Genomic DNA, 27273 nt, shown 5'->3' on the forward strand with positions numbered 1-27273 from the left:
TTTTACAGTTGGTTCTGTATTTATTGAGTTACAGCAGACTTAAAGTAGAAAATGAAAATGCAAGCGGTTTTCCATTCTAGCCAACCAAAAGTACAGTATCCCAGATACTCGTCTGAACATGAAACTAAAGCATCAGCAGCAGCAACAGACAGTCAGTCAGGAAACAGCCATACACCTGCTGTTCAAACCACTTTAAAATGACGGTTCAACTGAACTGTTTTCACTCACAATTTGACCACTAAATCACAGATATCCCTTTAAATCAGTTTTGAAAATGAGTCGTTTAAAATGAAAATTGTTGAAGCACATGCAAGCGGTTCATGACAATTTCGGCTGTTGTGATGATCCAAATGCTTTTTGCTGTTTTTCAGAAACTCGGCACAGGTTTTATCATTCATCTCTTGTGAACCACTGTTTCAGGTGTTCTGAACTGACTGTACATAAATCAACTAAACCCAATCCAGCTCTGATATAGAAGGACCTTCCTAAAGCCAGAGAGCGCAGAGCGACGACAAATAAATGCGTTCACAGATCACAGCTGAGCAAAGTGGATATCTGACATGGCTCAAATGAAAGGAGCTTCAGATATTTTATCATGCGTGAAACACTTTCACCAAAATGTTCTTGGAAAGTTCAGCTAAGAATATTTCAAGTTTTTCAAAACAAAGAAGTGAAAATGCTGAAGTCATCATCAGTCTGTACTGTACCCGGGTTCTGCAGCAGACAGCTAATGTCAGATAAGAGCGCTGAGAAGGCAGCATGGTGCGATCACACAGACATTCCACTCTCTTCTCTGTGAAATTAATCGTTTCTATATCAGGAAAAGGAACATTCTGTGCTGTTAAAGCCTCTTAAACATGCCTCGGGTACTGATGCAAGAGCCAGCTGATTAGAAAAAATACTGGATGTTGGGACGTACAGTGCATTCATTCATCCATCCATCCATCCATCCATTCATTCATTTGCCCTAATGCGTCTTTTTCTTGGTCTGCCCATGTGGCTGTTCATTCTCTGGCCTCTCGGCGGTGAGGTTGTAGCTGTGTTCATATTGCCCAGAACACTGTCACGCCTTCTAAATGCCCCCCCCTCTAGCACTTTTGAGTCAAGGTGACGCTGCAGGAGAAAAAAAGGAAGGTGCCGTTCCCTAACAGTTTGAGATGAAGTGGCCTAGCATGAAGATATCTATCACTACCACGGGGATATATGCAAGTGCCATCAAAGACTACTCATAATGAGTGGTTCGCAGGTATGATTTATGAAAAAGAAATAGGACTGATTTTCAGCAAATAACTATTATACACTTTGATCTTAAAACAACAACAACAGAAAAACATTCCAGGTTTTGGGGCACCAATCACTTTTTTTTTAAAATGTAACAAAACCTGCCCTCCCAGTAAAACTGTACAAACCTTTTTTTTTTGTAATACAGAAAAATATTTACAAGGGTGCTTCTTCTTTTTAAAAAAAAAAAAAAAAAAAAGAAAGAAAGTGTAGTAGTAAGAACAATGCATCAAGTCCAGCTTTGGCACTCCTCTTAATGTCAGCATCTGCATCACACATCAGTGCTTCAACTGTGGAACTCCAAAGTCTCTGGCGCTTTGTGATGACATCACAGGCAGACAGTTACATCACTGGTTCCACGTTTGGTCATCTTGAGTCGTTGCATGGTGGTCGGTGACTCAGCAGTCAATGATTTACTCGACCTGGAACACAATCAGACAGAAACAGGGACTGGAATTAACACCGATTCCTCTTTACACAAAAAACACCGCTCTGCCTTCAAAAGAAGTGCATTTCATTGTTTCCAGATTATAATTTAAAATACTGGTTTGACTGCTATGGTCACTATGGAGACATTTAGAAATCGTCAACTGACAAAAATATGTTATTATGCACTTCAAGTGTAAACAAAACTCGGGCTACAAAAGGAATATTTTTATAAAAGAACTGGAAATCTAGCCCCACTTGCACCCTTCGTTCTGCCTTCCTGTGACAATATCTTCAATGCTAATGATGGTGTGGTCCAAATATCATCCTGCCACCCCACTATGCCATCTTTTTGAAGGACCAATCAGAGGTAATTGCACCCTAATAACTTCCTGGGTAACTGGAGGCTGCAGCTGTGGCTTCTTAAAAGGAACAGTTCACCACCTATTTATCTATTTAGTCAAGTCACAAAATCCATCTCCATCCATCCATTCTCTACCGCCAATTATTCCCTTTCAGGGTCAAAGAGGGCTGGAGCACATCCCAGCATGCATTGAGTGAAAGTCAGGGAAACGCTGCAGCCTACACAGCAGCAGCCATGTCCTACTTGTTTTCACCTATAATTAACCCTTTATTGATTGGTATAGATGTAGTAAATTCTTCATTACAGACTTTAAAGCTGCGCTAATAAATATTTTATAAGTGCAGTTATTAGTTTCAGCCACAGCAGGCAACTTTGTTCAGCCAAAAAGCTTTGATAAACCCACTGTATGCTTCCTGCCCAGCACCAAACTGCAGACAGATAAAGCTAGGGACCAGAGTGAAGTGACAAGCAAGCTAAAGAGCCAGATATTTTTCTCTGGACATTCATCAGGTGGCCAGAGACACAACTTTGAATGAATGCTATATGAATAAACAGGCAATAGATTGCTAATGTGTTAGCCCAACCGAGGTTTATAAGGTTTAAAAAGGCCATACTATGTTGATGATTCATCTTATCAGTGCTCTCGGTCTGACACTTTTCTTAGTTTCTCAACACTTCCTGTAATAATCTCACAGTAGTTTCCTTCTGAAGGATATTCTACCAGTCCAACCTACCATCAACCAGTGACCCTCCCAGGTTGCTCCAAGGTCAGAACGTCGGTGTCTGTTGCCAACCTCTGTCTTTCCTCTCCTCCTTCACTCTCCTCCCCCACTGCCACAGTCACCTTTACCCACCTGGCAAGGAAACAGACAAAGTTTAAAACACAAATAGACTCCTTCTAGGAACTAGAAACACTTTTTGCACACTTCATGGTTCCGTGAGAAATACCATGAACCCTGCATGAAAACCTAGTTGATGCAACAAATAAGTGCAAAGAACGGAACATAATGAAGCACCCACAACTTGCGATGCCCATACGGTGCTGTATTTTTAGACCGTTTTCACAAAAAATCTTAAAATAACTCCTCAGATAGTACTTTTAAAAAATCTAATATTGGCAGCGAGCTGATCTTTCTTTGTTTTTATAACATGGATTTCACAGGAAATAAATATAGGATAAAAGATCTGTTTCCATCTCTCCACCCACCTTCCTTTGTCGGCAGCGCTAGAGCTGGTCTGGTCCGGTCTGGTCCGGCTCAGGTCCGACACACTGTGGGCTAATCTGTCAGTCAACCACTGGACTTTGTCTTGGTCGGACAGCTTAGAGTGCTCTGCAGCTGCTGTGTTCTCACCAGCCTCCTCCACTGCAGATTTAAACAACAGAGAAAACACAAAGTCAAACAAGAGTGTAGAACACTTTGCAAAATGATATTGAGAGGAGAAAAAAAATGAAATTCACCTTTCATAGTGTTGACTTCCAAGGAAACACTCTGGTTTTTGTCAGAACTCTGGCCGTTTTGTTCCTGGCCTGCTTTCTGCTGCTCTACAGGGTTTGGGTTTTGGAAACTTTCCATCCAGTCCAGAGTTTCACCGTTCTTCAGTGCCGAGCGGTGGTCCTTGAACCAGCGGACAATGTCTGTACGTCCAAGGCTTGTTTGGACCTCCAGCTGGCTATACTCCTCAGGAGATGGCCACTGAGTCCGACAGAACATCTGTCAAGACAAATCATGTGACCAACAGAAAACGTTACACCATACAAAATATATTTGTCACTGTTACATAGCAGAAACTAAACGCTTTCCTGGGCCTGTGTGATAAACAACGCTAGCTTAGCTATTGAGGAAAGAAAGATAGTTTGTGTGTATAATTTATTATTAAATACTAAGTACAACACCCAAATTTACACTCACTGGGTTTTTTTTCTGAATTAAGAGTACCTTTACGTTTGATACTTAAAGTGCATTTTGATAATACTTACATACTTTTAATGAAGACTTTTACTTGTTATGTAGTATTTTTATATATTTCAGTACATTTACTTAAACCTACTATAAAGGGGTTTTAACTGGCTATGAAACAATTTAACACTGATGCCTCTATACGACCTACAGAAATAAACAAGACTATCACTGAGAAGATGGCTATTCTTTTTATTCCCCTTGAAATCAATGAAACGAGGCAGTTGAAACTCTACCACCTTTGTCCACAGGGGCTGCCAGAATCAACAAAGAGTGAAAGTTCCTTGTTGCTGCTTTAAGTGAAGGATCTAAATACTTCCTCCACCACTGAACAACTAAATTAATACAGTAAACATTGCACTTGCGAAACATTAGCATGTAAGCATTGTCACTGTGAGCACGTTGCTGTTAGCATTTAGCACCACTATGCCTAAATGCATGTTAGCATTGCTGTAGACTCTTAGTGTTGTTTTAAAAAAGTGCTTTATGACATTTATTAATTGATGGAAACACAACGTAACTACAACAGTTATAAGCAGGGCCTCTTTTTCTTTCATTTGCTTTGCTGCATTGGGTCAATTCTTGGCAAACTGTCTCTAGCAGTGAAACACAGAACCAGCTCACAGGAGAGTAGTTGACATTGTTTTCATTTTTAAAGCAAGTTTAGAATTGTTTAAAATCCTCTATGCACTACATGGGTTTGGGTAATACCATAAATACATTAGCTATTGTAGATAAGCTTAATATTTGGCTGATGGATTTAAAACTCTGCAAACATTAGTTAGCCAACATATATGGGTCATCATTAACTGACAGCCTGTGGCCCGTGCGTCCTGTTACTGGGAATATCTCATGGATATATGTTCCATTTACAGGCTTTGTAATCCCATGAGGATACTGCTGTGTTTTTAGACACAACACTTCTCCAGCAGCTTCTCTTTAGTTTGTCAGATCTGACCTTGAAGTCTCCTGCTGTCATATCTCACTTCTAATATCAAAGTATCAGCAAATCTCATCATGTAGTCTCAATCACAGCTTTTCCTCAAGTACCGGAACAATACCTTCTCAAGATGAATCAATTTCACACATCTCACTTCAGATTGTATTAAAAAAGGTGTGATCTCATTAACTAAGCTCTTTAAAGTCACAACTCATTAATGTCTTGATACCTTTAGCAGCCCAGCAGCAATTTATATCAGTATAGCTTGCATTTAAGTTCTAACTTGTGTCATTTTTCAATACGTTGTCATCTAATCAGTGTTGGTGTTGACATGTTTTCATCTGATTTTCGTACCTCTCTGAGCAGGGCGAGGGAGCGGCTGGAGATGGGAGCCGGGCTCGTGGAGGCTGACAGGATGGGAGGATGGGGAGAAGAGGAGGATGATGAAGTGAGGATGGGAGGTGATGCAGAGGAGGAGAGGGTTGGTGGATGAGGGGAGGAGGCTGCGAGGACAGGAGGGGAGGATGAGGAGGAGGAAGAGGAGAGGACAGGGGGGTGAGGAGAGGAGCGAAGAGATTTTCCGTCCTGCTCCCGATGATGAGATGCCCCGTTCAGCAGCGCTCCCGGCCGGTCTACTCTGTCCTCTGTGTTCTTTGAAGCCATGGTGAGTAAAGCCTTCTCCATGTTGTCCCTCAGACCCCTGCGCTCTGAAAACCAGCAGTCCACCTCCGTCTTGGATAGTCTGGTCTCCTGGGCCAGCTGGTCTGCAGCAGAACAGAGTTCAGTGGATCAGATGAGCCGTTTTACCTTGAAGTGGAAGGGTTTTTTTGGGAACCTGGGAATTAAGTCTCTCTCCAGGGGACTTAAAATGGGCTCATTAAAAACATTTCTGCTATTCCTGTCATGCAGGCACCCACCAGAGATGGGTCTGCAGCTCCTTTGGGGTGAAAGAAAATGAAGTCACATGCTGTGAACCAGTATAAATAGACCAAAACACTACTGGACTTCTTTAAGTAATTCTAACATCCAAGTTAGAGAGTGGGTATATTAAACTTGACAAGAACACTACCCCACTGCTAATTTGACCAACTGATTCTCACCCAATGTACCCTACATCAGTCTCAAAGTTTTAATAAGTAGTTGAAAAGTTCTGCCATAAATTTTGTTAGGAACTATGCTACGTAAATGGATCCTAAAAATAAACAGAGCTGGATGCCGATTTTGTGCTTCCAACCTAGCTACCTACCTGCAGGAGGGCTGTTTTGTGTTTCTGTAGACAAATGTAACATGCTCACATCAAGCATCGGAATTTATGACTCGGGCTGCGACCACCGGGAAATAAGTAAGTAAAATAACAAAAGTTTAACTGCACTTCTTCCTCTTCACTGTTCACAGTCCACTCTCAGTGTAACAATAAGCTAAACACGTTTGAGCGGAGGGGGATTGATGCATTTCCCCTTCTTTTCCACCTTTCTTGCCTGTTGTACGTTATACACTATGAACCAAAGAAGGAATGAGTTAACACCCAATCGGCTGGTGGAAGATTTTACCGAGATCTGCCTCTGTTGGAGAGCTGCTTCTCTGAAAACTCTCCTCCAGTGCCTTCAGCTGCTCTGATGATTTCCCCTTCACCCTCTCCAGCAGGGGAAACTGACTGGGGACCGCTTTCTTTACAGGGCCATCTTTGGGTGTTGGCGTCACTTCTGCTTTCACCAACACTGGAGGTGGTGGAACACCTTCAATAAAGACACACAGAGCGAGATGTTAAGGAGCAAAATATGCGAGCGAATTTTCCAAGATAACACAGGGAACATATTATTACATATTAAATGAGAGAACACAAACAGTACGTTTTTAATTGTTTAGGAATTAAACCTCTGAGAGTCAAAACTAACTTGTTTAAACTCTACAGAAAGATGTATGATTAATCACAGTCAGGTTGGTTCATCGTTTTATCTGTGCGGCACTGATCATACCACATACCTTTGAGATTAAGAAGCCTCTGTTCACTGAACCACTTCTTTATCTCTCCTCTGGACAGCCCTGTGGTCTCTATCAGCCTGTAGATCTATCACATGACAAGATAAAAACATAAAATCAAACAATAAGTGTGGGTGTTTATCAGTGACAGTACTTTTTTTTTTTTTTTTTTTAAAAGCCAGTAGCACTAAATTAGCCAAAGCTAAAAGCAGCTACAAAAATCTCAAAGCCAAAAATCCTTATGGCACAAAAAATGTCATTTCACTCACTTATTCTTACCTCATCTTCCTCAGGGAAAGGACACTGTGTGTAGCTGGACCTCAGTACTGATAGCTGCTCCGCTGTTTTATTGGGGTCAACAGTGAAACTCAGCACTTTGGGCGATACCAGTTTGGATGTGACCATGGGCGCCGAGATGGTTTGAATGATGGAGGGTCGTTTACTCTCTGTGGCGATCACAGGGGAGGCCAGGGGTCGTTTGAGCGACTGTGCCACCTGTGGTGAACATGGTGGAAGGTTTGACTACCTCAAATCATATGTCTGTCAAGTTAAATCAAGCATGGTACATGTATATATTTTTCTATGTTTCTTTAATAATTTATAGATTTTTTAATTCAATACATTCATACAATCCTTTTCTTTTGTGTTAAATTCACAGTTTTACATCAGTTTTCACTTGAGGAGATGTGAAATGTGTTCAGTTTAGTTTATACTAGATGGGAGGAGATTTTTAATGCAGTGGCCCATGATTACATAAATATGTTTGAAAATGATGTTTTGTACCTGGTTAGCCACGGTGAGTGCCAGTGGTGCACAAGTGACAGTGGAGCCGTTGGCTACAGGCGTCAGCACCAGGCTGGTCTGTCCCAGGAGCTGACAGGGGAGGGACTGCAGGACAGAGGCTCCCGGCTGCATGGATTTGGAGGCTTGGTTTGACGGGTTGGTGAATGATTGGGAGTTGAGGTGAGGAGTTACGACGGTGAAGGTCTGAGGCACGGAGGAGATTGTACCATTGAACATTTTCTTCCTGGCTTCTTCCACCTGTCATGAAAGGAAAGTACTTGTTAAAAAAAAACTTTAAACTCATATCTCTTATCTGTATGTATGACTGCCAAGCTGAAAAGTTTTGGATTAAATTATACCATTATTCTAGTTATTATCTGCAGCCATTAGTGTGGCAGAATTATTTTACTCCCGCCTCGTTTTAACAACTTAACTATTTTCAATTATACTAGAAAATAAAAGCCTGGTGAAATGGCATGTTTCAAAATGGAGAATGTGGTATAATTTGTTTAATTAATTTATTACCCAAAATAGAAATGTACACTGTAATCTGGCAGGTCTGTAAGATTGTTAGTTAGCTGTTTGTTAATGTAAAAAGTGAAAATTATGTATAAGTTAACAACGTGGATTAGTAACAAAACAAAAGCCACCAACCTGATCAGTGGTTAATACAGACAGTTAGTGCAGCTTTGCTTTGAACTATAATTTGCTTTAGAGTGATATAACATGGGCCAAGGCTAATTATTCTCATTATTTGGAATCTGATAATAATTAAGACAATTTCAAACATGAGGTACTTATACAGTTTCTATCACCATTATTAATTTTACTCTATCTCAGCTTCTGAATTTTGAAAAAGACCTGGCAAAATACACTAAACCACACTTGAGGGATTTTGGTGCAATAAAAATGTTTTTATTGTCGTAATTCCTACCTCCTCAGGAGACCAGCTAATGCCTTGTTTGAGCCTCTGTGTGGTGAACCAGACTTTGATTTGCTCCTCTGGATGTTTTGAGGCTGCGGTGAGCCAGGAGAGCTCAGCCTGTGTCGGGTAGGGGAACTTGTTGAAGGATGAGATGAGTGTCAGGTTGTCGTCCAGCGAAGGGTTGTATTTGGTTGTGTTGAGGGGCACTGCGATCTTCGGCACCTGAAATAATATGGTAGGCAATGGCGACTGAATGACTTTCACATGATATTTAGCATGGTGGATATTAAAAACAGAAGAAACCAAAAAGGAACACTTGATTTTCCTATAATTTCCTAATAACGACACTGGAAAATCCTGAAACTATGTAATTTGGTACCAATTATGGAAAAGAATGTAATTAGGTTTATTATTAGCAACTTTATTCTCCACATATATTCAACTGAATGCTTGCCTTGTAGGAAAATTTGACATTTTTGCATGTTTAGCCGTTCTGCTGTGCAAGGACTAATAGACTCTCTAGGTTACACTAGCAATTAATTGGAATTAATTGATTGAAGTGCACCAAGTGAGCCTTATCTCCTTTTTCCTTATAGCTATCACTAGATCACATAGCCTTTCCAGTAAACGTTCATGGAAATTATTATGAAAGACAGATAAAATAAAGCACTACCAGCAAAACATTAAAATGTTAATTTGACTCTCTCAAACTTTTCCCTTTTATAAGCCAACTTTCAAAGCATTGCCAAAATTTAAAAGGAATGCTGACATTTAGGGTATTTGCTTTTGTTGTTGTAAGAGAAAAAGATCCAGTCTCATGTTTGCAGGCTAAATATGGAGCTACGCCAAGAGACAGCTTATCATAAAGACTGGAAGCAGGTGGAAACACCTAGCTTTTCTCTGTCCAAAGATTAAAAAACCCTGCCTACTACCCTCATCTGAAGCTCATTAATGAACATGATATATCTTGTTTAAAAACATGAATATAGATAGATAGATATATTTTATTGATCCCAAGCTGGGAAATTGCAGAAACATGTCTGTTTGTGAGCTTTGCAGGTCCTGGTAGGGTTCTTGTTTTTTTTCAGACCTTGAAGCTAAGCTATTTTAGCTTAAATAGTTTAACATTTTGTGAAATACGTGTACTAATTAAAAAAAACATGATTTAATGTGTTATTGAAGTGTGATTTTGTGACCTTTGAAGAGATCCAGGCTAACTGTTTGCCTGCATCCTTTATGCAAAGGTAAGCTGACTGCCCACTGGCTGTAGCTTTATATTTAATGCACAGACATGAGAGTGGTCTCAATTTTCACATCTAACTCTTTGCAAAAAAACAAGAAACCAAGAAAAGTGTATTTTCCAAACTGTCCAAACTTGCTTTAAGTGTACAGGAATAGTACATAAAAGAAAAGGAGAATCCTCCCTCCACTGAGTCCTACCTGGGTGTAGTTTAGAGGCCGCTGTAGGGAAGGCATGATGTGAGAAAGGCCGTCTGCTTTGAGTAGAGTCGACTCAGGGATGATGACTGTTCCGTTCACGTTGAGGGCTGTGATTGGTTTCTTGCCCAGATCTGGGGTCAGTTTGCCCAACTGAGACTCTGTCCGTTTATTATCCGACGACATTATTTTTGGTTTACCGATCTTGACTGTGGTGGGTTTGCTGAGGGGAACAGTGCCTAGTTCGTGTCCTTTGCCAGAAATGGCACTGGAAGTGTTGTAAATGACCGCACTGTTACTGAACCCCTCTATTGTCTGTTCTAAGATTGTCTGATTGTTCATTTTGATGCGTTTGAATTTGAAGTTGCTCTCCCCTGGGTGACACCTCTCATTATGTTCTGTCAGGGTGTCAAACTTCTTTGTGTTGAAGTTACAGACGGCACACAGGTACAGGGGGTTGAGGATGACGTTAGGGTGGTTGGCGTCAACGTGTTCTTTGAAAGTGTTGAGGTTCTGTGTGGAGAAGGGGCAGTATTTACACTCGTAGCCCCCCTGCTGCCTACGCTGAGGCTTGGAAAGGTCTGGTGGCTCGGTTGCTGGTTTGTCTGGAGCTGTGGGAGGGTTTAACTCCACGGAAGGCTCTGCCTCTGTTGAGGGATCTGTTTCCATAGGTGCCTCCTCAGTATGGTTTTCCGCTGGTGTCTGATAGAGGAAGATGGCGGTATTCAGATTAAAAGGGAAATGGCATTTACAATGCAGTTGTGTTTGCATCGTCTCATAGATTTATGAATTTAATCTTTCTGGAATCCGTACACAAGCAATGAAATACACAGAAAACAGAAAAACAAGAAAATGCATTCGGATGAATAAAAATGACAAAATAAAGTGCAGTGTATTACACAAGACCATTTTAAATCACAAGTTAAAACCCGTTTTTATGTTCAAACATTAATTCATGAATTGGATCCAAAGGATTTCATATATCAATGGGGGCCAAAAATAATAAAAACAACTCTAAAAATAAGCTATGAAATAAATTAAATAGTTAATTTCCCTCAAATGGAACTATGAAACCTTTTATCGGTGTGCTTTTGCCAGGCATTTTAAAAGTGTACCTCCATGTCGTGTGATTCCTCTGCCTCATCATCCAGCTCCACCATGGTCTGGTCGGCTCGGATCATACAGGGAGTGGAGGCCTTCCGTCGACTGGACATGATGATGGTAGATCCTGGGTTCGTCTGGGTGGACCGCTGCCCTCACTTTGTGCCTGTGCTTGGCCAGTGGTGATATAAAAGGAGGCTGAGGTGCCCAGGATGCAGGATACAGGACTACTGTCACAGAGTGGTGGCTGGATAGACAGTCTAAATAGCCAGGAGGACTGGCTTGTACTAGGACCCAGATGCAGGCCTGGGTTCTCTCTTATATCAAGAAAGGCACGGAGCGCAAGACAGTCTCTGGGATGGGAGCGAGCAGCCAAGGAGTCTGGAGAACAGTCTTTCCCTGGGGTGAGATTAGTGGCTGGAGAGAGAGGAGGGCAGTGGAAGGTGAAGGTCTGGTAGAGATGGGCTGTTGTAGTGTAGTGGAGGCTGGGCTCGCTGACAGTGTCAGCTCCAGTGCTGGCCGACCTCCTGGAACTGCATGACAGGATGCTGCCTGGATGGAAAAAGAAGAAAAGAGCCAGAGTAGGAAAACTGATTATTATAAACATTAGACAACTTCATTTAACCCATGTTCTTCATTTCCTCTATTCCTGCTATTTATGACTCAAGTGCATTTAAGTCACAGAGCCCATCTGGATAGACATGGTCACTCAATACAAGTCACAGTAATAAAAGATAGTGGAATTAGTTTGAATCAGTGTCTGTACAATAATCAATATAATAGCTATTATTCTTATTCGCCACATAAAATCAACTTTATGTGGAGAAACTGGTTAATACAACAACTGAGACACTGGATTATACGCAAAGGGAGAATAAACAAAAATGAAACGCGGGTAAGAAAATACTATAGACAACCTTTTCAAGGACACCAAACTGGCTGGTTTGAGCGTGGCAAGAAATATGCAACATGCTGAGTTATTTAAGCTCAGCAGTGTCACTTGTGGACCTGCAGCGAGCCGCCACCTGAAAGAGGTAGAGTCAACAGTCAGCCAGAGGGCTAAAGTGGCTCAAAACGAAAAAGGTCAAAGGAAGCTGACAAACAAACAGTGCAGCAGAGCAGACGGTCTACAGGTGGTCGGTTGCCAGACGAGTACAACACAGAAAATAAAACTTGAAAGGCTAAGTTCAGATCCAAACTGACCCTTTAAAACACCAAAGTCACAATAACAAACGAAGCGACTACAGCTTCACTTCCCAGTCGGAATGGGCTGGCTGATGGCAAAGTAAAGTGGTGAAAATATTCTAAATATAGCGTACACTTAAACTGATATTGATTTGTTAGGTGGCTAAAACATATTTGGTTGCTGCCCCTGTCTACAGCAGTACATTGCTTAGCTTCCGTGCTAGCGTCTGCTGCTTCGGACTTCATTGTACTGTGGGTGATACACTGACTATTGGTAAGTACCTCATACAACCCCCACAAGCAGAAACTAAGGTGGCTGCGAAACGCGCAAAAAAGTAAATGGCCAGTGTATGGTTTGTCCATTGTGGGCTACTGTAGAAACCTGACGGTTCAACATGGCAGCCTCCACGGAAGGCGACCTGTGGCATCTGTAGATAAAAAACGGCTCCTTCTATGGTGACAAAAGCATAACGATTTCATGAATGAAAATATACCTATAAATATTATATTCCATTTCTAATTCAAACAAAAGAGGCTCCTAAATGTTACACACCGGACCTTTAAGAAGAATTAGAAACTAATTGTAGTAGGCTAAGGAGCTAAATCACTGGACACTAGAGGTCTGAAAAAGACCTCATCAAACCCCCACAAGGCAAATCTGAAAAAGGAGTAAAAGGCAACGTGTAGTAATTAAATGGTAAAAATAATCTTTATATGAATTGATTGTGAAAGTAATTGTTAGTTGGAGTGCTAGTTCAGGCTCTTTAATTTCCTGTGTTGTGATTGTTGTTGTTATTTCAGCTTTTCTAATACATTAAAAACAAGTGGTTGCACAATCAGAGCAACAATATGACCACACGAACTCTGCCGACTCCCAACACACACGGTATAATTAAAGTTTGTCAGAGACAAGAAGAGTTGAGGTGGCAGCTGTATTTTGCAGCATCACCTGGACTGAAAATGACAACATACCTCACAACCAGCTTTTCTAGACAAGTTTTACAAAGGACTCCCCTTGCGTCTATTTATGTAGACACTTTAATCATCAGTTTGATAACAGTGGTTTGATAACACAGCGATCACATGCAAATATATGCAGTTGACAAGTCTGTGGCTGTCAGTAAGACCTGAGAAATATTGACTAATCATAAATCACGTCGTGCTGTGGAGTGCGAACAGAGTGAGAAACTGGAGACAAAGCGGCTTCGGATACGTATCTTAAAAAGCCGAGAGCAGCTTTATTTGGGTTCTGTGAAATGACACCTCCATCAAGAAAAAGCAGTTACCGAAGTGTGAGCAGAGGAACTTTCCTAGGGTAATATTATAATGAGAGTAGAGAGGGAGAAGCTTATCGGAGTGAAAAAGTCTATTGATATTCTGGAGGCCTCGTGCAGAAGCTTCGTACTCATATTCACATGAGTAAAAATCAAATGAGTCGATGCAGCAGCGGGGCTCTTCTATCAGGACATAATGAGGTTCCATAAAACCAAGTCAGCACAGAGGACAAGGGAAAGTGTAAATTAAAATCTCCTGTACACAATGCTACTCAAATATGTGATGAATATGAGTAAATGTTGACGTAAGAAATGGGTTTAACCTCACCAAACAAAGCACCTGTTTACAAGTATACATATAAGCCTGTGTAGTTACATTGCAAAAGGATAGGGCAGCAAAAAATAGGTGAAAAGAAAGACTTTAGAGTCAGCTCAGCAGGTTAGGCCTGTACTCTGTAATCACGCTTTAGTGTAACATATTTAATTTGGGCCCTTTACGCATGAATCACATGGCACTGCACCCTTCAAGGCTTGAAGGCTGTCATTCGCTAGTCGACTCATTGTCCCGAGATATCTCAACTCCTCAAACAACCCACTGAGGCATCATTAGGATGCAGACTCATTACCATGGTGTCGCTATAGCAACCATGGACGTAGAGCTGTAGTCAAGTAGCTGCTGCATCCATGTCACTGACAGAGACTGTGAATACGGGGATGACCGGGCTGCGTGAGGGACTGCGTTTGGCATCTTAAGAGACAGAATCACCAACCCCACGGAGATCCTCGGAATAACACAAATCTTGCAGAAATAACTGATAAGGCCATGTGTCTTGAAAGCATTGGAAAATCCCATTCCTGCAGGACGCAGAGAGGTGTGGTGCATTTGTGAGGTTTCTTCGGCTTCACTCACTGCAAGGCAATGTGGAAGATCAAGGAACAGTCACAAGTGGAAGAAAAGACTTCCCAGACTTATCAGAGCTAGTCATAAACAGCTCATAGAGAATATTTCTCAGGCAGCAGATAAAGGTTAGAAGCTTCCTGATTTTCCTACTAACCCTGATTTGGGAGCTGAACGACCCTCTAAGAGCGCACACACTGCAGTGTCCATATTTAGTCTTCCACCCACTATCACTCTGTCCCTCAAAGTCTGCCCGAAATCCAGCAATGTGGCCAACATCTGGTGATAAGAAGCTGGAGATGCATCTGTCAGCTGCATGTGAAGTGCCACTCCATGCGACCTGCTGAACTTCTGCTGCCTTGCTGCTGCTGACACATGACTGGATGTTCAGGCTGGACGAGGAGCAGGCTTTTAACGGAACGGAAGAGAGAAAGCACCAAGCTGTAGCTGGACCATGTTACCTCCCACTGGTGTGTTGAACCCACACAGGCAGAGGGAGAGAGGATGAACAGTTCCATTTATGCAACATCTATATTAGTAATCTATAAACATTACTTCTATAAAGCTTAATAATGCCAGTGGCTCCTCACACATTGGCTACAAGTCACTGGATGACATCAGACGCTGGTTTGCATGTTAAATAAGTGCCTATTGAGTCATTTAAGTGTTCACAACATGACAGGATTTGAGCAGAGGCTGACTCAGAAAAAGGAACATTATCTTACACAATATAAACACAAACAGCTCCGCAGTTTGAGATGTTGCAGGCGAGTTAAACTTGTGTGCACTGACTGTCTCAAACAAAGAGAACAGCCTGTGTAAAGAGTGCTAAACACTGAGGATACACTGGCACCAAAACCCTCTTCCTCTCTCTACTCCATCATTTACAGTGGAGGAGGGAAGAGCAGCTTTCTTACTGGTTTAACTGGCTACAAGGGAGCACTGAATGCCACCTTGGAATAGATAATTGGTATAGTGTGTAATTATTAAAGGTCCAGTGTGTAAGATTTAGGAGGATCGTTGTGTTGTGTTTTTGTTACCTTAGAATGAGAGGCTTTTCTCTGCTGTCCATGGAGTCTGCAATATTTGTACTATGAATGTCATAAGAACCGATATTTCGGTACTAAGTCGATGCTAAAGTTCTGAAAACGTGACGGTTTTCTACAGTACTGCAGATAAGGGGGTTTAAATTCCTGACAGAGCACCTCCTGTAAAGTCTAGCGACAATTGCACATGCTCTGCAGAGAAACACAAAGACAGACGCTCTCTCTTTACACACTTGATAGCCCGTCCTCATTCCAAGGTCGTCAGAAACAGATGCGAGAGGTGGCCAGTTAGTTGCAATCTGCAACTTCACCACAAGATGCCGCTATATTCTACACACTGGTCCTTAAACCGTTGCAATCTATAACTAATTAAATGTTCACTGAAACAAGTTATGAAACCAACTTGTATAATACATTTAGAACAACCTAACAACTAACAACTAATGGGCTCCAGTCTCATGGAATATAATAAAAGTAGAAAAGACTCATTTGGTGTCCTTGAAAGAAGGATTTTACTCTCTGAGCTGTTTGTTTGTTTGTTTGGCTGCAAACATCTCAGCTGTGGAGGTGAAAAAAATCCCTGTTTCAGACTGCTAGTCAGCCATCTGAGCTTTTCACATAATTACTTTCGCTTTGTTTCCAGCCCAAAAACGTACTAACTAACAAATTGTGGACTGCTTTTGTAACCTGGGTCAAACCGTTACTCCCCCACCTTTTCGTTAGTGTGTCGAAACCTAGTCAGCCAGTTAGCTTCTGTGTGCAGAGTGAGATCCGTGCTGGAGCCACAAACTCCCTACTGTCTGGATGCTCATTAAACTTGTATGAATACTCAGGCTGGCAGCCCCTTGCCAGCCCGTCTGTCTGTACTTGCCTCTTGTCTGGCTGTCTGTCTCATTGGTGCATTATATTAGTGGAGCCATCTTTCCGAAGGAGTTACCTTTAATGCTGCCAGGCAGCAAATACATTTATCAGCCCTGGCAGTAATCAGTTTAGGCTACACACTGGCATACATACTGGAGAGAACGCAGGGGAAATCAATACAAATGCTCCGTACCACTGAGCCTGTCTAATGTATGAAGACAGACAGATGATCTAATACAGCAGAAATAGAGTGGTGCTATAGGAAGGATATCTATCTAAACAGCAGTGAGAAGAGAATGACACTGAACAGATGAGTCACAGCAGCACACTAGACTCAGCTTCTATTTCTGTGTATCATTAATGTAATCTCAAAGTTTAGTAGGGGGGACAGTTCAGACTGTGCTCCCAGAAACTGGAATTTTGGAAAAACAGTGTGGCCTTCTGTTAAATCCACCCATCTGAACCAAATTACCCCCATTCCAACTTCTCAATATATACGTTCCTGGCTAAACTTGTCATGACTGATGCCTATAATGAAGTTATTATTGGGGGAAAAAATGTGTATGGATCCTTGCAACTATACTTTCAGTGAGACAAGGTTAAAGGCTTGCCTGTGTGTCATAGAGAAATGTAAGGCAACAAGTGAGTGCATACTACTGACAACACACACACACACACACACACACACACACACACACACACACACACACACACAGAATATAAAATCATACAATGCAGCCAGGCTGATCAGGTGCACTGTTTCGAGGCCATACACTGTGTGAAATGTGGAAAAAATGTGTCTTGTGCCACAGCTCTCCCTCTCTTCAACGGGCTTAACAAAGATCCAGCTGAACAACTGGCAGACTGTGGTGGGGTTCATTGTTGTTGCTGAAGAAATAAGGAGGCTGGAGAGACGAATCTAGAGACACAGCCAACCGAGTGCCAGAGTTTTCAGGCATGCAGTCATCACAAACACAAAAGGCATATGAACGGCAACCTCTGCGGCTCCCGCACTTGAAGCCATGCATGAAGTACAAACCAGCCAGTTACACTAGAGCTCTGAAATAACAAGCACAAGCACAAGGCCAGAAAGCAGAAACTGCAGAAAGACTGACATGACTTTGCTGTTGCATTAACTAAAACTTTGAAACACCACCGCACATTTCATACCACAAGTTAACAAAAACATATTGCACAGAGGGAGTGCACACATGGCCTTGTTGGCATTGCTGTATGGGGTGTGTTTCTCTCTCTCGGTCTGTTGTGAGTGTGTTTTCCCTCCTGACTGCTTGTTCCACAAGTCAGCCACTGCAGTGAGGAGGACAAAGTGTGTGTTTAAATTGTGTGGGTGAGGAGAAGCACCACCACCATTATTACAAAGTGTCCCAGCAGGGGTGGTAGAAGCAGAATTTCGGACCGTCGCAGAATTAATTTAAATCTCATCACGCGGCTCCTCTACAGCAAAGCAGTGCTGCACTGTGTTTGAGTGCTGGATTTGTTCTGCATAGCAACAGAGCAGCACTACTTTTGCTGGGCTGGGAAAAAGACTAAATGGGGATAAATGATGGAGACTGTTACTTTGTCACTAGAGCCCAACATATAAAGAATTTTTAAGGCCAATGCTGATATTGAGTATATTAGATGGCATTTAAAGAGGAATATTTTGACCTTTTGGGTAATACAGTCATTTGCTTTCTTGCCAAGAGTTAGATAGATTGATACTGCTGTCACATATGTATGGTCAACATTTAGCTGGAGCCAGTAGCAGCAATAGCAAAATCTGCCTACCAGCACCTCTAAAGCTCGCTTATTAACATGTCCCCCCAAAAAAATAAGCATAAAACTGTACCAGACTAGAACTTGCTTCACTCCATAGAACCCCCCATAATATTGTAAAGAATAAGCACATTTCCTAAAATGTCAAACTACTCCTTTAAATTTGGGCTATTAAAGAATTGTGTCCAAGATATTCATTGACTTTTTTTCCCCCCCACACAAAAATCAGGTGGACAAACCAGCATCTCTGAATTACCTGAATCATATCTGACACGTACACTGATACCGTATCACAGTAACACAGCAGCTTTTACTACACGCTCTCTCAATTTTTTTGTTTTAGATTTAGAAGATTTAGTCACATCAGCAAATTTTAGCTCCTGTAAATTGTTTATATTGCACATTTTCCCACTTTTTCCCTCTACAGTATTTCACTCAATCTTCTTAAGCTGCAGGGAGTGCTTTTGCAATGTCACATACCCATCAGAACTTTGACATGGAAGTTGCAGAAAGCTGGACTGGTCATTGCTGCTGCGACCATATTCAATCTACAAACATTGTGAGAGACACTGTGGCCTATATACGGTGTGATGGATACACAGTGCAGTCAGCTTCGTTGGATTTGAGGAAGAATCCACTCTTCCGTTTATTCTGCTTCACGTAACATTGAACACATACAACTAGTCTCACATTGCCAGACCTGTCTCCTCATGGAACACACACACAGAGGCGCACCGTCACACACACAAAGGGCAAGCTATAAAAATATCCAAGTGTCACCCACTCTGCGGATGATGGTTGTGTTACTATGGTAACACTGTAACCAACAGAGAGCGTGTGCGAGTGCGTGCTTGCATCCAGGAGCAGAAACCCAGCAGAGGTCAATCAGTCACGACAGCTGCGTTGTTTCAAATCCAGCTAAACTTCACCTTTTTCTGCATGACGGCAAGGTTTACACCATATGAGTAATTCCATATTAACAAATCTTTGACATTATTAGTATGCGAGAATGACATATTCAGAGCTACGAAACCTTGCGTCTTACCTTGTATAAGTCAGTGTACACGTAAAACATGGGGGACTGCATCATCTGAATGCAACTGTTCACTGCTACGGTCCAGCAATGGACCCAAAATGAGCTGAGAGTCAAACTATGGTGGGCTTATGTGTATCCTACGCACATATTCTCGTGGAACACGTAAGGCTGTCTCAATTCAGTTTGTTGCTGCAACCTCATATAAACTCACACAAAGTGACCCCAATGACGAGGCCAATACGTCAGCGAGCATTCACTTGATCCGAGGGCTGTGAGTGGGAATGAAAAGCAGATGGGGTGCAGCCCAGGGCAGAGTTTCATTACAGCAATGGAGTAATACAGGGGTAAACTCCTGGACGTTTTTATTTAGCTTCCACGATAATGGCCCCCCTTGACTTGATTTTGCTGTCCTATTTGCACTCCCCCTGTCCAGCTCTATGCTCCTTTAATTCACTCTCCCTAATGGCCTTGTGCACAGACAGCCCGCTACACTGATAACGGTGCATTACTCTCCCACGGAAACACTGTACTCCACAATGTCAACTTTTAAGAGCTGAAACCACAGTTAAAATGCTCTTGAATTTTTTTGGTTTTGCCAGGGTAAAGATTTGAGTTTCTACTTACAGTAAATGCACTATGGGACACAAGTGGAGTAGGGCAAGGGTCATCTTGCACCCAACCAGCAGCCTGAAAATTAGGTCAACAATGACAAGGGACATGGGAGGAGTTTTGCAATACTTACAGTCCAACAGTTACGACACTGTAATCACTGCAAATTATATTATATTATAATTCAATGTAATGTTTATGGGAAATATTTATATTGCTGTATACAGCGCGCCCTTTATTTGTATGCATGCATGAGAGGGAGGAGGATTTATGCTTTTGCGGAGTCCAAATGAGAAAGCCTGGATACTTTGGCACTCTTTATTTTGTATTTGTTAGAGTCTCAGCGAGCATTTAGTGCTCCTGTGCGGCCAGATTTCCAACCTGTCAATCTCTGCCTTCCCTGCAGTGGGTGTGGCCTGCGAATTGTCTTCAGCCTCTCCTCATTGGTCTCACCCTGGCAGGAGGGGTGTGTCTATGCTCTGCCAGCAGCTGACGTGGTGCAGTGCAGAAAGCCTTTCAGTAAGCCCCCCCCGCCACCCACCTTTCCTTTATTTCCAAACTTGAAATTGGGAGGACACCGTGGGATGGGAGAAGGGGAGCTACTCCACACACACACACACACACACACACACACACACACACACACACACACACACACACACACACACACACACACACACACACACACACACACACACACACACACACACACACACACACACACACACACACACACACGCTCACAGAGGCCTGAGTGGCCTACATGACATACGTGACACTCAAGGGTAAGGCGTTAACTTTTTCGACAGTTGCACGCAGTGGTTGCTATGTTCATTTCACCAGAGGATTTCATTTGTCAACCGCAGAAGCTACTTTTAAGTTCTGAAAGACTGCAGCGGCAAGGAGAAATGAGCCCTCTGACTGGTAGATGATGTACACGGGGTAGTTTAATACATGCTTACACATGCAGAAGCCCACCTCTGCACAAACTGCTGTGCACCCATAGACTTAAATAATAATCAATGCAGCAATGAAGCAGTGAAGTCCCTAATAAAACACACAGCTTATAAAATGACTGACTGACTGGGAGAAAGAGCAGGTACACCAGACCTTATCTTGCAGTCTCTCACTCCAAGCCTGTCTCTTGTTTCTCATTCACACCGCTTAGACATTCTGTCTCTCATGTCGTCTTTCTTCGCTTTGTCACTCTCTGGCTCGCTCGGCATCACCTATAGTTTGAGTTCCGACATGTTAAGTACCGCAGAAGTACCATCAGTTCTTTATACTCTACTGTAATTTATTTTTTTGTTAAGGTTTTCAAGGACACAGACTGGGGACATGACCTCCAGTGGCATACCAGAGAAGGGGATTGCCTTAATGGACACATAAAACCATCACATGTATGAGCTCTGTGGCTTTTTGTGTGCTTTACCTGGAAATAGCTAGCAAATCACTGCGTTTTACACCAAAAACTGACTTGACACCAACATAGAAAACCGCTTTTTACAGGTTAAGGTGCATGTGGGGCTTTAGTCTCTGTTGGCTTTTCACTCCTCTCCTGTGCAGTGTCACTCAATTGTCTCTTCCCATGTATCACTCTGTCTCTCTCAGACATCACACGTACACACACTCTCATACAGTGTTGATTTCATGCTCCCTCTCCTTCTGTCCTCACGTAACTCTTCAGCTCTGCCTCTCTAATTGTCTCCTTCCTTCCATCACGATCTCCCTCTCAGCCCCACCTACAGGTGATGAGCTCATCTCTGTGGTTGCCTTAGTCACCTAACAACATGTCTGAGGAGCCGGCGGAGGCACAGCGAGATGACTTGAACTGAAAAACACTGGAACAAAGCACAACATAGATGTTGATGATCTCATCACAGAGCCAAGCTGAGCACGACAGGCCGTGATGACAACAACCTCCGTCCTCTAACCCATGATGACTCATTCCAGTGTTTCACCAAGAGAATGGACAGTCATTATACAGCTCGGGATTGGATGTGGAAGTGTGATGTGCAGTCAGGAAATGCTGGGCGTTCCTGATGAATGTGAAAAACAAAAACGTGTTGAAACCCAACACAGGTCAGCTAGCACGACTCTAAAAATAACATCCACATATCATGGAATAAATAGGTGTGAAGTCAAAAGCATCCATTTATTGGTTCTATAGTTCTGTGTTTGTCTTAGCTTACATGCAGCATACTGTATTTGTCAGCAATGCCTAAACAAGTAGTGAAAGTTAAAGAAAAGGCACACAGGCTTCTGGTTCACTGCAGTATACTGCTATACAAATCCACAAACCCATTATCATCAGCCAGGGTTTGAGCAAGAACATGCCACAGCAACACTGACTCCTGTAAATCATTAAATGTCCCATCACTACAACCTACAAGCAAGATCAATTCTGCTCGCGTGCTCCAGATTTTGAAAGCTGTATGAACATTTATTTTTTTTTGTTGTCCGGTAGGCCTGCATGGCAAGCCAGTAGCTGTTAGCGCACATCATTTTCTAGCTAGATAGCTGCTGGTCAGTGCAGACAGAAAACAATAATCGGACAACTGTACAGTTTAATGTCACATTGATATTCGTATGACAGTCAGAGCTGAGCAGCAGCTTGTCCTGTCAGTCAGTGAAACTGTAATGTTAGCTAAGGTAACGTTAGCTCAGCAGCTACAGGGGAGACTGAGAGCTGTCAACAGGATCAATTTAAATGATATCTGATATTGTGACTTACTAGCGGTTTATCATTATTACCATGCATGGAAAACTACATAGCATGCATTTTCACTTATCACTAAATGTGAACTATAGAAAACTGGTCTGGTTCGACACAGATGAACTAAATCTGAGGTTGACAGGACAGGACTACCTGTCACCACTTTAACTCAACAACAAACATAATAGTGTGTGTGTGTGTGTGTGTGTGTGTGTGTGTGTGTGTGTGTGTGTGTGTGTGTGTGTGTTTTACTGTCAATCTCCTGCTCAAGGGTTATTTTCAGTTAGCAATCTGTAACTGCTCTTCCTATTATAACTGGCGCATGCAACATCTGGTGGCATGATGACTGTCAACAATTAGATCTCACAAATCATCTATACAAATGATATTTGACTACACTACACTTTCTTCACCGTCAAGAGCATACCAATGGTTTCTATTTAAATGAATGAGACAGACTGAGTCTTTTTCATTTTCCACCATCTGACTACAGTAAACGAATAAACACCTCTAGGAACAAATAGAGCGGATCACTTCACAGCTGGATGTTTTGACTGTGACATTCTATGAGGTCACAGTACATTGAGGAACGCCGCATGGTTGGGTACGACTGGAAAAATAGGCAATTCAATGAGGGTAGATTTATTTTTTTATGCCACTCCTCAAAAATAATAGCTGCCAAACTCCTCGCTGTAAATAAACCAAATGATTTTTTCCGGGTGTGCATAAAATCCCTCTTTACGAAGACGCTCTCTGTCTCCCTACTGCCGCCAGAGTGTCGTGATGATGGGACAATCACTGATGTTATGGACAACAAGATAGGTCTGTGACATCTGTGCATTTCTCTAATCCCTTGAGTAATACTGAGAATAACAATTTCCCCCCCAAAAAATATTCAAACAGACTTAATCTTGCATCTGTCAAACTGTAAAAACAATTCCGTAATGTCCTATATACGTAACACTGAACAACAATAGGGATTTTAAATTGTCATCCTTTATATTCACCCCTTTTTTCTAGTGCACTGACTTGGTAAAACAGGTCTCATTTTTATTTAAGTGTGTTATTCATTTCTTAGACTTTACTAACACATATTTCCGGTTGTATTCCCTTGCGTTGATCTGCAGGAAAGCTTGGCTACACAATACGCTAAGCAACTGTCTGTGTGTGATTTGAAAATTACTTTTATCAACAGAAGCGCTTTGATTGTTCAGCCACCAATAAAAATGAGCCGGTTGTCATTCCAAATTATATAACATTATCTGTGATTTGGCAGATCACAAGTGGAACCCATGAGAAGAACAAACATGAGCCACATTTTTATTCACATGGAAAGAGCAAGAGTGCATGGCTTAGTGAGCGAAGCCAAGTTTATACCCAGAGGAATCACTGGTAACGGGTATGACGGGGGGGGGTTAAATGCACTGTGATCAAACTCACTTACATCTTCTACGGATTGGGCTCCGCTGTAGATCAAGGAATGTTTAGAAATACAACGTAACAGGTCATGCCAGTGTGAAGGGAATATTGTCTAATGAACAAGATATTTTTTCAGACGCACACTAAGAATGTGAACACAGACTATGACATGACAGCTTTACTCGGCAAAGAAGTATACAGAACAGTCTAAATGCCTTTCAATTAATTGGCCCAGTTTGTAGACCTGTCAGAGGTCTGAGAGGGAACACTGGCTAACAGGTGCGTGGAATTACAGCACAGTAAAAACTGCGTCAAGGACTGTTTATCATAACCAGTCATATATGCGAGATATGAAATGCTGCTTTAATCTCAACCTACGTGCTCTCAGTGTCCATAACTGAATGTAACTGGCACTGGGAGCCAGCTGGTGTTACTGTGCCTGATTGTCTCCAGTCTTGGAAATGTCATAGTCAAGTGTTCATTTTTTCCCCCTTACTCATCATTTATTATTAACAACATCATCACCAATACTCGTGGTGACTCATATCAAACCAGTATTATGTCACATCACAATACAGAAGAGAATCTCGTAATACCTCAACTTAGGGCATCAATACCACGTACTCATCTCATACCAATCAACACAAATGTCTTGACAAATGTCAAATGTCTTTTATGCGGATCAGTAAAGTCATGGCTGATGCCAAAGAGTTTAAAAAGCTCAGCATCAGCACCGATATCCATCCAGGGTATTGATAGTGTTTAGTACTACTGTAGATACGATGCCCAAATTACGTCATAGGTCCAAAAATCAATAAGACAAATTATGTAAGGCTTGAATCTAATGCACTCTGGTCTGATGGAAACATGCAGCTCCCAGCTTATGGTAAAGTTAGTGAGTTGAGAGTGACTTTAAAGTAACTTTATGGCATGGTCTCACAATAATTAACCTATATGACACCAGTATACCAGTGTTGTATGAGATTTATTGTTATATGACGCAATTATGGAAAAAATGGTTTGGAGATACGTTTTACTACATTTTAAGCCGAGCTGTTTGAACTATGGCACTGGAGTATCTGACTGTTTATAACTACAGCATGTGCCATGTTTGATCCCCATACTGTGTGTTTGTGTGTCTTCCTCATATCTTGTGCAGTGCAGGACAACAAGCAACACAATGACATAAATCAAACAACCACTATCCCTCCAAAATGTCTCACTGGGTGAACTGGGGACACCCCCCCCCCCCCTGTTTACAGCACAGTGTGTTGACTGGCACAGACTGCTTTACTGTCCGAGAGCACTGGGTTTATAACTAAAGTTAATATTCTGAATAAGAGCAACCACGCCTGACTTCTTTTTTATTTTTATTTTTTTTCACAGCACTTACAGGCCTACAGCAACGAATATAAGTCAGCTCCTGTGCTACAGTGCTGTGTCTGTATGCAGTGGAAGAGCCGTGATCTCGGAGGGGAGGAGGCATCACCAGGGGTAACGTTACGCCTACATCACAGAGTCGCGCAAATCAAAGTGTATAAACAACGTCGGGGGAAAAAAGTTGCTCCTCAAACCTGAGTCCCGCTGAATGTGAGCGGGTACACCGGCGGCGGTGAGGAGTTTAACGGCGGTTTCCACCGGCCAACCCGAGATGTGACAGAGGGGCGCAGAAAAACACTCTCCCCAAATGTTCCCCCTCTCGCCATCGACGTAACAACATGTCGGCAAAGGACGGCCATGTTTTGCTGGTTATGTCGACACACGGGGAGGAGGAAAAGTAGACACGATGTTTCTCCCCTCTGCCTTCTCCCTCCACGGTCACAACATATCAAAGTGAAACTTAAACGCGGGGGAGAAAACGTCCAATTAAACAAGTTGGCGGACACATTTGTGTGAGCACGCAGGTGTAAACGGCGGGGCAGGCAAAGTTCATGCGGCTAGACAAGTTAAAATATTTATACAGAGGCGTGTGGGTGTTTGGGAGCCGCGCGAAAGACAGACAGGCGCATAAAAACAACTAACATGCAGTTTTAACTTGAGGGACTTTTGAAGGAGGAGGAGGAGGGGAGATAGAGAGAGAGCCGTGGCGAGCCGTGTGGAAAAACAGAGCCAGAGTTTATCCATTTCTTACCTGCACACCGATTTGGCGCGATGCTCAGGTGGTTGCGGTACAATCCCCAAAGCGACTGCCGGACGAAAAACGAGACAAATGTGCTTCAAACACTCTCGCGGCGGTCCAATAGCCGAGCAGACAACAGGCGACAGGAAAGAAAAAATTGGCGATCACAAGGAGGATCTACGCCAAAAGCCACATGATCGCCGACGTCAGAGTACGTATTTGCATGCCGTACCGGAGCGCCGGTGTCCGTCCATAGCGGGTCCATAGTGTTACAGCCGTGAAAAGTTCAGAAACAGGCGGCGGAAAGTGAAGCAACTCTCTGCCCGGGCTGCAGGAGGAGTGCTGGCGGCTCCACGGAGCGTGCCTGCTGCTGTAACAATGAATGAACTGCGTCTTGTTGCCGTCAACTTGTCCCCGTGCTGATGCCTGCCTGCCTCTCTGCCTGGACCTAATTGAATATTACAGTATCAGAGAGAGAGGGGAGGGGGTGTTGTTACCCTAAAAGTCCCACCCTCCCTCTTTCACCCCGCCCCCCCCCCCCCCTCTCTCTCTCTCTCTCTCTCTCGCCCCCCATCTCCCAGTGTGAGGTGTTGAGTTGCTGCAGTGCTTTCTATAGTGGAAGATGTTCTGCAGTGTGTTAGGCCTACATCCCCGGCTTTCATCACACACACACACCCACACACACACCCACCCACCACACACACACACACACACACACACACACACACACTCAAAACACACTCACATCTGGAACCACAAAGGTTAGTCTGAGGTCAGCTGATATTCACAGTTTATGTTGGTGAGAGAAATTGCCCTGAAGTGACACAGACAGCTCAGTGAGCTCTAACGCAACAGTGACCTCCACTGGATCCCTTCTCGAATTGATCCTGACCTTGGTCCCAGGCATCACAGCCTTCATGTGTGGTATTTAAACCTAACTCATATGGCAGTCACGAGTATAAAACATTAGAGGATCAGAGATAAACTGTTATTTTAATAAAGTGAGAGGTCGGAGTGCCGGTTCAATTACAGCACTGTGATCCTCTTTATTTATTCTTGCTGAGGGACTCTTGAGCGGGACCTGAACTTTGGCTGAAGCTTTTTGTTGACATAGTCTTTCTCTAACAACATAAGCAAAT

At 42.6% G+C, this 27273-nt stretch overlaps 1 protein-coding gene across 1 annotated transcript; it reads right to left on the bottom strand.

The window, feature by feature from the left end:
• Positions 1-26591, bottom strand: zhx2a (zinc fingers and homeoboxes 2a). Its single transcript, XM_051407603.1, has 13 exons — positions 26147-26591; positions 11210-11747; positions 10098-10796; positions 8667-8879; positions 7733-7990; positions 7229-7444; positions 6953-7037; positions 6520-6705; positions 5324-5733; positions 3531-3783; positions 3279-3435; positions 2806-2925; positions 1-1703 (listed from the first exon to the last, which is right to left on the bottom strand). The coding sequence occupies exons 2-12, from the start codon at positions 11306-11308 to the stop codon at positions 2808-2810; spliced, it is 2694 nt and encodes an 897-aa protein (XP_051263563.1). The 5' UTR covers positions 11309-11747; positions 26147-26591; the 3' UTR covers positions 1-1703; positions 2806-2807.
• Between the last annotated feature and the right edge of the window lie 682 nt (positions 26592-27273).

Source organism: Dicentrarchus labrax, unplaced genomic scaffold, assembly GCF_905237075.1.
Source record: "Dicentrarchus labrax unplaced genomic scaffold, dlabrax2021, whole genome shotgun sequence".
NCBI classification, from domain to species: domain Eukaryota; kingdom Metazoa; phylum Chordata; class Actinopteri; family Moronidae; genus Dicentrarchus; species Dicentrarchus labrax.